The sequence below is a fragment of the Rutilus rutilus genome, assembly GCF_951802725.1.
Source record: "Rutilus rutilus genome assembly, chromosome: 6".
Taxonomy (NCBI): domain Eukaryota; kingdom Metazoa; phylum Chordata; class Actinopteri; order Cypriniformes; family Leuciscidae; genus Rutilus; species Rutilus rutilus.
In genome coordinates this window covers 14855988-14868883 of record NC_140214.1, presented here as the reverse complement: position 1 = coordinate 14868883, position 12896 = coordinate 14855988, and the positions used below count along the sequence as shown (strand labels likewise).

At 34.4% G+C, this 12896-nt stretch overlaps 1 protein-coding gene across 2 annotated transcripts; it reads left to right on the top strand.

Annotated features, from left to right (window-relative positions):
• The first annotated feature begins 3362 nt into the window (after positions 1 to 3362).
• On the top strand, positions 3363 to 12896 carry golim4b (golgi integral membrane protein 4b). 2 transcript variants are annotated; one of them, XM_084412223.1, is made up of 13 exons: positions 3363 to 3869; positions 4638 to 4712; positions 4892 to 4941; positions 5064 to 5117; positions 5235 to 5385; positions 5495 to 5577; positions 6756 to 6839; positions 8826 to 9159; positions 10298 to 10377; positions 10822 to 10959; positions 11752 to 11820; positions 11925 to 12056; positions 12199 to 12896. In XM_084412223.1, exons 1-13 carry the CDS (start codon positions 3683 to 3685, stop codon positions 12283 to 12285), a joined length of 1524 nt encoding a protein of 507 aa, XP_084268349.1. In that variant the 5' UTR covers positions 3363 to 3682; the 3' UTR covers positions 12286 to 12896. The 2 variants fall into 2 exon arrangements, with proteins under 2 accessions (XP_084268349.1, XP_084268348.1); XM_084412222.1 differs by having other exon boundaries at positions 11925 to 12896.

Below are 12896 nucleotides of genomic sequence, written 5' to 3'. Positions count from 1 at the left end.
TTTTTCCCTTTTCACACCATTCTTTGTAAACCCTAGAAATGGTTGTGCGTGAAAATCCCAGTAACTGAGCAGATTGTGAAATACTCAGACCGGCCCGTCTGGCACCAACAACCATGCCACGCTCAAAATTGCTTAAATCACCTTTCTTTCCCATTCTGACATTCAGTTTGGAGTTCAGGAGATTGTCTTGACCAGGACCACACCCCTAAATGCATTGAAGCAACTGCCATGTGATTGGTTGATTAGATAATTGCATTAATGAGAAATTGAACAGGTGTTCCTAATAATCCTTTAAGTGAGTGTATATATATATATATATAATATGAAACACTTTGAAATAATTCCAATGTTAATTGCTGTGGAAAAGCATCATCATAGTTTGTGAAAAAGCTCCATAAAGCGGTGAGGTAAAGATCTTTTCTCAAGGGCTTGACTCACAGTTGAATATTAGCTATATTTTATTATATTATATTGAAAATCTTTAAAGATATGTGAACACTGTGTGAACTGGGTGGTCATGAGAGAGTCTATCAAAGCACAGGACAAATCCATGAGTCAAGATCATTTTTTACGAAAGACGTGTTTTTCACTGCATTCACAATTTACCTGCATAATGTACTCTGAAACACCTGAAATAATAAAAGATAACATTATGAATTATAAAATTCATCCCACAGACAGGAAGCTTTCAGGATCTGTGTGACAATAATAAGTTGGTGATCAAATACTGATCTGCCATTCATCTCTCCATGCAGGAGATGCTGTTACTGGTGATTTTAGTTACAGTGAGTTGTAATTCTGATTTAATTTATATCTATATTTTATTTTCACACACCTGTCAAGTTGTAGTGTCTGTATGAGGTTTTGAGCTCATGAACTTCACAGGTAAGAGTAAAAAGTAGATCTTACGCAGTGGGAACATCACATCTGACTGGCTCTCTAATCGACATCCTCGTGATCCTTAACAGCAGGAAACTGGAAAGAGGTTGCATCAGACCTGAATCACTGTTGCTAAAGAGAAAAGACTCAACTATTTTTGCAATAGATGGCACCCATTACTCTTGTCTATTCACAGACAAGGTGGATCAGCCTTTTAAAAGCTCCTCTGCTCCTGAACTCTTCTCTGTGGAGTGGGCTTCTCCTCCTGACCCCAGTCCCACTTGTTCCACAACATTCAATATAGTCGTGATCAGCCCATGAGACAAAGGACTGCAAAGCACTATCCATTGCTATATTATCAATTTCACAGCTGCACAACTCAGACATATATCAATGAAATGCGGATGATGTAACACTGTTGTAACACTGATGTAAGCCACTGTGACAAACATCTGGTTTGATTTGCAAACATGTTAAAAGTTAAATGACAAAACTGGTCTCAGCAGATACCCTTGTTTCAGTTTATGTATACCATCCATGGAAGCTTTTCGTCTGAATTTCATGTACTCATTTAATTTAATTTAATCAATTTTGTTGCAGGCAGAAATTAGAAAATTAGTCTATAAGACGATAACAGAATCTTTATTGTGTGTAATTAATAAAAATATGTAGGCTAATTTTAGGCCAATATAATTGTTTTGACATAAAACGCTAGGAATTAGCCATAGCAATAAAAGAGTAGTTGTATTATATACATTATACATTTACATTAATTCCAGCAATGTTTAAAATTGTATTTTATTTAATCTCCATAAAACGCTATTACATTACACAACACGATCTGAAGTGTGGTGGAAATTACAGTGTGGTACAGATGGTATAGGCTAATGACTTTCAGAAAAACATAATAATAAATGTGACCCTGGATCACAAAACCAGTCACAAGTCGCACGGGTATATTTGTGGCAATAGCCAACAATACATTGTAAGGGTCAAAATTATCGATTTTTCTTTTATGCCAAAAATCATTAGGCTATTAAGTAAAGATCATGTTCCATAAAGATATTTTGTACAGTTCCTACTGTAAATATATAAAACATGTATTTTTGTGAGTGAATGCAGCATAATTGCGAACATAAATGGACAACTTTAAAGGCGATTTTCTCAATGTTTCGATTTTTTTGCACCCTCAGATTCCAGATTTTCAGATAGTTGTATCTCTGCCAAATATTGTCCTATCCTAACAAACCATATACATCAATTGAAAAAAGCTTATTTATTCAGCTTTCATGTGATGTATAAATCTCAATTTCATAATATTGCTCCATGTGACTGGTTTTGTGGTCCAGGGTCACAAATATTTGCGCCAATAGGTGAGAAAACACTCATTTATAAGATCACTGCGTCATTGTTTGGTTTCATTCATCTATATATTTTGTAGTCTTTGTTAGATCCACAAGGGAATGTTTATTCTTATTATGATTTCATGTCTAAATATAATTTCCCTGTTATTCATAAGGAATTTCTTACAATGGTAAAAGCTATACCAAATGGAATTGTTCATCTAATGAAATGTCATTTATCATTTGAAGAGATTGTAAAGAGTGAACAGAAATTTCTGATTGAAGACAAGAGTATTTACGACCCAAAATGTAACAATAAAATTATAAGAAGTGTGTTTCAGTCAAGAAAACGAATTACCCCGAGGGTAATAGAAATTAATAGAAAATATTAATTGGAAGAAAGCATGGCTCTTACCTTACAAATTTTGTATCCCCAACAAGGTAAAGGAACTACACTTTGAAATTACAGTCAATTGATCATCTTTTCTTCAACTGCTCCCTTGTTAAAGAATTTTGGTGGAATTGTCAAAACTCCTGGTTTCAAAACTAAAAGTAGATATTGATTTTGTATTGGGAGATGTAATTTGTTATTTTTCTCATTGTAATTATAGAATAGAATATATTGGAAACATATTTATTTTATTGGCAAAATATTTTATTCATAAATGCAAATTTGCTCTAAAAGTACCCAAATTAAATAATTTTCTGTGTGACTTCAACTACTTAATTAAGACATGGAAAAGAATTAATAACAAAAAAAGTGTCAAACTTTTGAAACTGTATGATATTTTGTTGAGTGAAATATAATTTGATTTAATACCTCTTTTTTTCTTTCTCCATTGTTTAATACTTAAAGTGTATTTACTGTCTTCCTCCTTTTTTTTCATCCAATGTCATTTCATTGTTGTAATTGTTCATTTTTTTCCTTATTTGTTATTTGATTGTTTATCAACAAATAAAAATATGTATATATATATATATATATATATATTTTACACAGGTCCGATGACTACTATATATATATATATATATATATATATATATATATATATATATATATATATATATATAGAGTAGTCTTCGGACCTGTGTAAATGTTGTAGGTGTGCGCACTGGCCTCTGGGTGGCACTGTACTCAAAAGGGAGGAGTTGACGAGAACAAACTGACTGTAGTAATGACAGTCCTTTCTGAATGACACGTATGAAAGTTTTGAAAAAGCCAATTCATAGTCATTAGTAGGACTTTTTCCGTAAGGGATAAGTAGCCTATAATTAGAGCTAACTTAAAAAGTAGGGTATACGAGAAATTAACTGGTGCGTCCGTCCATTAAAGGCACAGCATCGCAAGGGGAAAAAAAAAAATAAACAGACGGATCATTGTGGCTCTCCTAAACATTTACGTTACTGAAGAATCGGATGGCACATAGTCTTTACCGTCTACTCAAGAAGAGGAGGAAAAGATGGGGAAAGGGATTTGTTCGAGACGACAGAGAAGAATATTTCAGTCTTTCCTACTTCTCATCTTCGTTTGCGGGACGTTGTGCGCCTTCATGGTCTCATATGAGATGCATAAAGAGCTGAAAAAGACTGAGGCGACGGCTTTGAAGTACCAGCAGCATCAAGAGTCACTTTCTGCGCAGCTGCAAGGTAGAAAATTAATGAAAAGATCCTACAGTCAAGGCACTGTGTATTATATGTTTGATTAGGGCTTACACGATCGTTTTGAGATGTGCTGCATGCCTCCGGAGATTTCTATTCAAAATGTTTTGGCATGTTTGTTAATTTATCTCATCCAATCATAATAGTTGGCACATACTAATGGAGTAGATGGCACGCATCAGAACAGCATCAAGATTTTCTTGTGAACAACATTCCTTGAGTATAGCCTACTTATTAGCTTTCATTTGATGGCAATGCTTTCTGTCTCTTAAGCTTTTGAATGGAGTCCTTTGACAAACATTGGATAACACTACACTGAGGATTTTCAACTCTCTGTGCCAGATTACAGTGTTCATAATATATTTGGTGAATGTCATGAAACCTGTCAAGAAATGTCCAGATCACATTTCAGCCCAAAACAAAACAATAAGGAAATATATTGTGCATTGGGCAATTATTTGCAGGACAGTTAAGGCCACTTTAACCCTCTAAAGTTTTCTCATTATTTTGTATGAATCTATTACAGTAAGAAATACAGTTTTACTCAGGCAGTACAATAATGCTAGTATGATGTAAACAAATCATTTATACATGAATTATTCCTTATTTTTCATGTTTCACAATTGAGAAAGAGATTTTTGCATTACAGTGATGGTTATAGAGGAAAATAACTTGATTAATAATATCACGATGCAAAAAAATATATATATATGTGCCAGTAATGTTAATAAAAAATGTTTTTCTCTCCCTTTTCAGTGGTATATGAGCATCATTCTAAACTAGAGAAATCCCTCCAGAAAGAGAGATTTGAGCATAAGAAGGCTGAGGAGGGTAATGTCCTGTTCATTTGCACACTAATTGATTTCCTGATTTACACAAGCCACTTAATCTGTATGCGATTTGATAATGATGATGATAGATAATGAATGATAATGAGTCCAGGTTGTGATGAATGCAGTGTGCTTCATGTTTGTTTTAAAAAGCCTCTATTGATTGTCAATACATCATAGATTTCCTTGTGTTTAAGCGGGAATCACAGAAGGCCCTCAACAAAGAAAAGGTAATTTAAAGCGTATGGTGTTTTGATTGCTTGCTAAATGATGTGTAAACATGATAGAGCTGAAAAAGTCGTTTCAGCTGTCGTGGATGCATAATAACTTGCCGTTTTGTTCGACCTAACAGCAAGATTCAACCTATCGACTGAATGCTCTGCAGACAGAGCACCAAATACTGAAGGTGAGATGACATTCATCATGGGAGTTCTTAAAAAGTAATTCTGTAATTCCAGTTATGGAATAATTAACGGAATAATTCTTCTTTGGATATCGACTTCTTTTGCGTACAACTAATCAGTCCCAGCATGAAGACTTAAAGATGCAATACTATGAACTTCAAGAGAAGCACCAGAATCAAGGGCAGGATCATGAACGTGTGCTGGATGAGCACAGGCTGGAAATAGACAACTTGCAGAGAGAGAAGGAGGTTGAAATATCCAGACTGAAAGGTAAGCCAGAGTGCTACTCTTATTCATGTAGATGTATTCAGAGTCATCAGATTTAAGGCTCAGACCAAATCCATCCAGAGTCTTTCATCACCTTTTTTCCTACTTTTAGAGAATGTGTACAACCTTCGAGAGGAGAACAGACAGCTGCGGAAAGCTCATCAGGACATCTACACACAGTTACTTGATGTGCAGGTCAGAGAAACTACAAAGGATTCTGGGATACATTATGTGATTATGGTTTAAAGGGAGCTTAAATTTGCATAAATAATATTGCTATTCAGTTTGTAGTTCTAAACCTTAAAGGGGTCCTATTATGCTATTCCACTTTTTCAACTTTATTTAGAGTGTAATGTTGCTGTTTGAGAATAAAAAAGGTTACAAAGCTCAAAGTCCACTCCAAAGGGAGATATTTTATTTAACAGAATCCCCTTTTCAAGAAGTACAACGATCGGCTTGTTTGGACTACAACACGCTTTTTCCGGATCTGATGAAGTCATGATGTTACTAATTTAAATAATCAGCGCCCACGGAATACGCCAAAAAACGGGATGAGGCCTGGTTGAGCTGCATTAGAGAAGACAGTGTAAGGCTCACAAACCTTGTGGTTAATTTATTTTAAACACTGTCCCTGAATATTATAACCCCAAAGTTTATCTGTGTGCTGCACATTTTATAGAGAACAGCTTGTTTTCTGTTGATTTTGTAAGCTCTCGCTTTTGTAAGACGGTTCACCGCCCCTTAGGAAAATTAACCATAGTTTTGTGATCGATTAATGTTTGTATTACCTTAGTTTCCCGACAAATATCACAATTAAATGGTGGATAACAACGGATCTATAATGTATAAGAAAATTACAAAAAACATACCACTCTGAAACGTCCTGTGAAATCCTCTTGTTCAATAACATTGTCAGGGTCTGAATTGGACTCTATCCTCTCTATACTCTATGCTATCCTTATTCATATTTACACTAGAGAAGAACTCACAGTTATGGAGGGGTGGGACATTTCCCGAACACACGCTAAGTGGGGCCAATCACAACACACTAGGCCAGCTAACCAATCACAGCACATTTCGCATTTTGGAAGGAGGGGGAGACTGGGGAGAGAGGTGCTGTAACATATACACATAAAATATGTTAAAAATGATGCGTTTTTTGAACAATCAAGCATGAAAACATATTCTAGTACACCTCAAAAACAATATCAAGACTTTGTAAAAGGGCATAATAGGACCCCTTTAATTCCATGGCAAATTAGCTCATGGGTTGCCCTACAAATTGTCATCAAGACCGAACATCTCTATTTCTGTGTGTACTACTCCTAATATTCAAGATGGACATATTGAAATTACACCATTCACCATTTCAGGAACAGCAAAAGAACCTGCAAGCTTCAAAAGATCATCTCACACTCACATTAGAAGACCATAAAAATGTACTTGTTGCAGCTCAGGTAACACAGAGTCATGACTACTACTATAAGTTTGCCTGAACCTATTCTAGATATTTGAAATTGCATTCCAAAATAATGGCTTTCCTTATACTAATTCTTAACACTTAATGTATACTGATTGCTATTAATGTAAGAAAGCAATAAAAGTTCTGTCATGACAACTTTGGCATGGTAATGGATATGACAATGTTGATATGTTTGGTCTTGATCTGCTACGCTGCTGCTGGTTAAGTAAGAGGCTTGCTGATGCCAATACATACACTACACACTGCTGTGAGCGAGTAAGACATGCTGCTGCTGTACAATATAGCATACATGCATTACCCGTAGCAGATCTATACAGGTGGAGCTGGGGAAGGTGGAGGGTTTTTGAAAGCGCATTGCAATTGCTACACCAAATGCTGACCAAGTATTTGAAGGTTGAGCAGCAAGCTCATTGGCTACTGATACAGCAAGAACCAATCAGCTGTGCCATATAGAGAATGGTTAAGGTAATAGTAAAGGACATATCAGCCTGCGCCATCTAGAGTTTCATGACAGAACTTGTATTTGCTGACTGTTATCAAGCTAGACTAACTGCTTAAGACAATATACACTGCTGTTCAAATGCGGTTTGATAAAGATTTTTGGTCAGTAAGATTTTGAATTTTTTTACTTTTCAGGATTGATTGATGGATAGAAAGTTCAAAAGAACAGCATTTATTTGACGTTTTTGTAACAATGAAAAAGTATTCATTGTCACTTTAATCAATGTAATGCATCCTTGCTGTATTAAAAGTAAATATATATAAAACCTACTAATTTACTAACCTTTGAACCTGCTAATGTTCTCATCTAATTGTATGCCATCTCACCCTACAAAGACAGCGGATGAAATGTGCATACAGATTTGAAGCTCCTGTCTAGCAATGTCTTTGTGCATGTCTGAAGTCTCATATTATGGTTAATCTTTTTTCTATGCCTCAGGCCACAGGTTCAAGCTGTAAATACTACAGTTGTGTTTCCTCCCTGACAGTTGACCCTGTGTGAGTGATGTATGTTTGCATGCCATTAACATTTTAATACTGTCATTATGTCTGACTGGATATAATGTGCCACATTCTAACATTTAAACTACTTAAATTATTCATCCTCACCTTACATTGCTGGTATTGCCTCTTCAGTAGCATCATGTAATATGAAAGAGAAAAAAAAAATTCATTCTCAAATGAAACCGGGAAATATCTTTTATTAAAAATATTTATGAAGGTTAGAATATATAACATGCGGTTATCTTGCATTATAAATTCAGTACATTTTCTCCTGGGTAGTTTATTTAATTTACGTTTTGAATTATCTCTGTACTGCTGAGTTAGCATCTTTCTCTCATAGCGTCAGGTCTCATACTATTTAACTTTCATTACCCAGTCCATGCATCAGAAAGTATCAAATCAGAAATGTTTAATTCCATCCTAATTCAATATTTGAATGAAGCTTCAGGTGGAAGAGCTGACGCGATTAAAAGAGAATCTCAATAAAGCCTCCAGTGCAGGCCAAGCAGCAAAAATTGATAAATTTGCTACTGAACGCACCCACAGCTATATACAGGAGACAGTAGAACGCCTAAATGAGGAGCTGGAAAATATGCCCATTCAGGTACAGATGGAAATGCAACATACAACGTTAAAAGAATCCCTCATTCATTATTTGGCTTTTCTTTCCTTTTATTTTTAAGAAAGGCTATGGAGTAGTCTACTGTTGACATGAATGTGTGCTGTTCACACTCTCAGGTCACAAATGGATTAAGTCTTAATCCTTTTTTGAAATTATTCTCACTTCCTACTGCAGCTGAAGTATATATTCAAAGGCCATTTGGGCTAGTTTGTCAACTTCAGGATGAGATGACTCATGTAACTTAATAATGTAAATGTGTGACTGTGGCTAATGCAAGTGTCTTATCATCAGGCCACACCACACTTTGGTCATACGGATGTTTCTCCTTTACAGGTGGAAGGATATGAGAAAAATGGAAAAGGGTTATCCCCTCAAGGTGTGTTGGAGATTGAAAATAACAATGCGACCAAAGTGGCAATGAAGCAGCTTCGGAAAATTGATATTTTTGCTGAGGGAAATGGCAAGAAAGAGGAGAGAAGCACATCAAAGGATAGAGGAGGAGAGGATAACGGGGGAAAGGCAGTGCTGGAACATTCCTTATCAAACCCAGAAGAGCTGGGCATTAACCCTCGCAACACGCTAAGCCAAAGCCCAGAGAAACAGACACAGACAGAGCCACTTCACAGAACCAAAGTACACTTTGAGGCTTTGGATACAGTTATTGCTGGTAAGGAAGGATATTTTTTTGTGGCAGGTATTGGCCTTTTCTGATACTGCTGTATTTTATGAAGCTATGGGTTCAAGCACAAAAAAAAATCTAAAGTGCAACCAAGTTGCAGTTGCATAGCTGAGATTGGAAAACAAAAACAACAATTAATAACCCATTAAAGTATACAGTTTTTATATATATATATATATATATATATACAGTACCAGTCAAAAGTTTGGAAACACTACTATTTTTAATGCTTTTGAAAGAAGTCTCTTATGCTCATCAAGCCTGCAGTAAAAAAAAAAACAGTAATATTATGAAATATTATTACAATTTAAAATAATGGTTCTCTTTTTTAATATACTTTAAAATGTAATTTATTTTTGTGATGCAAAGCTGAATTTTCATCAGCAAGTACTCCAGTCTTTGGTGTCTTATGATCCTTCAGAAATCATTCTAATATGCTGATTTATGATCAATGTTGGAGACAGTTGTGCTGCTTAATATTTTTTTTATAACCTGAGATATTTTTTTCAGGATTATTTGATGAATAAAAAGTTAAAAAGAACTGTATTTATTTAGAATAGAAATCTTTTGTAACAATATACACTACCGTTCAAAAGTTTGGGAACAATAACTTTTTTTTTTTAAGAAATTAGTACTTTAATTCAACAAGGATGCGTTAAATTGATAAAAGGTGATGGTAACGATTTATATTGTTAGAAATGTTTTTATTTTGAATAAATGCTGTTTTTATTTTGAATAAATGCTGTTAACGTTTTACTCATCAATGAATCCTGAAAAAAGTATTCCAAAAAAATATATTAAACAGCACAACTGAGTATCAAATCATCATATTAGAATGATTTCTGAAGGATCATAAGACACCAAAGACTGGAGTACTTGCTGATGAAAATTCAGCTTTGCATCACAAAAATAAATTACATTTTAAAGTATATTAAAAAAGAGAACCATTATTTTAAAATGTAATAATATTTCATAATATTACTGTTTTTTTTTTTTTTTTTACTGCAGGCTTGATGAGCATAAGAGACTTCTTGCAAAAGCATTAAAAATAGTAGTGTTTCCAAACTTTTGACTGGTACTGTATATACACAGTATGCTGCTAGTTTTGATTTCTGTTGAAATACAGGAAATGCTGTGCAATCACATCATGTTATGGCTGGACGAGAAGATGCAAAAGATGTAGAGGACACTCAAAAGCATAACAAGGTGTGTATGATAATGCAAATGTGTGTGTTGTTATGTATACAGTAATGTCTCTGTCTTTTTTGGATCTGCATTTGCAAATTTTCCTCTGCACTGAGTGTCTTTGCTGTAAGAATTGCATGATCGGAAATTAAAGTGGCCCAAATCAGATTTAAAAAGATCAATGTGTTGATGCTGTTCAGAAATTAGATCTGTGTCATATGCAGAAAGAAAAAAACAGATTTGGACCACTTACACACTGCATGAATGTAGACAAATTGCATGCTGAGTCGTAAATGAATTATTCAATAACATCAAGGCAGTGTGGTGGAAACTATGGCTGTACTTTCTCTATATTATTTCTTAAAAACCTCAAATATTTGACATTGAAGTGCAAATTACAATTTCTTTGAAGTTTAAGATTTCTATTAATGACTCATTCTCTCTTAAAATGGCTCCTTTGAACAGGACCTAGGAGAAAAAAACATGAACATTGAGAATGAGGCCAACGACCAGAACGAATATGAATTTGAAGAGGCAGATGAAGAAACTGAGTACAAGACCAATGCGAACAAGATCAGGCCTGAAGTGGATGAGCAGCTTGTGGTGAGTTTACAAGAAGGGTATATAAAAGCTCATCTTCAGTTATTCATGGAATAAAGTCTTTTAGAGACTTTAAGATTTTTTTTTAAGGAATTAAAGAAATACTTGTATTCAGCAAGGATCAAAATTGACAGTAAAGACTTTTACATTGTTACAAAAAAAATATTTGTTATTTTGAACTTTCTATTCAACAAAGAATCCTGAAAAAAATCCATCAGGCTTTCCACAAAAAAATATTAGACAGCATAACTGTTTTCAACATTGATGATGATGATAATAATAAGAAATGCTTTGCATGATTTCTGATGTGACTGAAGACTGGAGTAATGATGATGAAAATTCAGCTTTGTCATCACAGGAATATATTACGTATAAAAAATATATAAAAATAGAAAAGAGTTATTTGAAATTGTAATAATATTTCAGTATTACTGTTTTTATAGCTGTATTTTAAAGGCAGCCTTGGTGAACATGAGGGACTTATTTCAAAAACATTAAAAAAATCTTACCGACCCCAAACTTTAGAATGGAAGTTTGTATCATTTATATTTTTACATTAAGATTAACTTTGCCGTAATCTAACACACACTTATAAATAACTTTTAAGCAAATCTTAAAATGACCATCCATTTCCATTTTACAGTATGTACATGTTGATTTTAGTTTTAATGCTTTATTAAAAAAAACTGTAAACCTGTTGACAAAGTTGCTGTTAGTAGTTGCCACTTGCCAGCAGAATAAGTAAACCCACTGGTATGGAATGATAAGCAGATTACTGATGCACTATATCAATAGGTGGCAGGCAATCCAGAGCCGCAAAAGGACCAGCCGGATGAGCAATATGAGGACGATGTAGAGGATGAGGTGAGGGAATACAGGCATTGATGGACTGGTGTGCTGAGGAACTGATACAAAATGGTACATGAAAAATTACTTGTTCCCATCATCCCCACTGCAACATCCATTAGACTCTTGATGACTCAGTGCATGACAGACAGAAGAGAGCAGAGGAGGAAGAGAGAGAAGAAGATCCCTACAGTGAGCGTAATGGAGCATGGGTCAGCCAAATGCTTAAGAAGTCTATTCCTATCAATCAATTAGTGAGTGAAAGAATTTTAACTTTGTACTTGCAATGCATAGCAATGTATTCAGAATTTACATGCACTATAATGTTAGACAGGCTAAATTGTGCATTTCAAGAACAGAAGATTTTAAATGTCATAAAATAATGAATTGTTTCAGGGCCTTAATAAACTGAACGAAAACCCAGAAGCCGAAACCGATGCCAAGCAGGAGGGCTTCCAAGAAACAGTGATAAAAAGAGAATGAATAAGACCTTAAGGAAAGCAATCAAAAGCATGAGATGTGAACATGACTGCTTCTAGTGTCTACTGAATTTCTTTCCACTGGCAGAAAACTGAAGTGCGACAACTGTGATCACTTTTTTTTTTAAGTGACTACTTGTGCAAGTGCCTTGTACTTTCAAGTACAAGGATTTGTTCAGCATTTATAAATAGTCAAAGCATTGTATCTTCTTGATCTTACTAAGGCAATATGAACTGGCACCCTGGTGAATGAAAACTAAAGTAAACATTCCATATGTCAGAGAATATTTCAATGATTTATTATAGGCAATTATTATTTATTTTTAAATAATCCCTCTGTTCTGTACTTGAGATTTTTTTTTTATATATATATATATATAAATGAATCTTCAGTTATCTTTTACTTAGTAGTAATGTAGTAAGAGATAGAAGTTACATCAAGAAGTAGTGGAAAAAATGATGATACAAACTGTAAATGTTTTTATGCTTTTCAAAGGTTTCTTTTTGCTATTTGTACTTTTTGTCTCGCATATTACTTTTATCTGAGATCTTACACATCTGGACTTTCTCTGTCAAGCATAAGAATATTAAATATTAAAGGGCCATTCCACCGAA

What these genes read in the sequence shown, in the direction of transcription:
- golim4b (XM_084412222.1), top strand. Translation starts at nt 3,683, where the DNA reads ATGGGGAAAGGGATTTGTTCGAGACGACAGAGAAGAATATTTCAGTCT. An exon ending in GCATAAGAAGGCTGAGGAGG is followed by an intron (nt 4,713 to 4,891) that starts GTAATGTCCTGT and finishes AATACATCATAG; the next exon opens with ATTTCCTTGTGTTTAAGCGG. An exon ending in AAGTGGATGAGCAGCTTGTG is followed by an intron (nt 10,960 to 11,751) that starts GTGAGTTTACAA and finishes CTATATCAATAG; the next exon opens with GTGGCAGGCAATCCAGAGCC.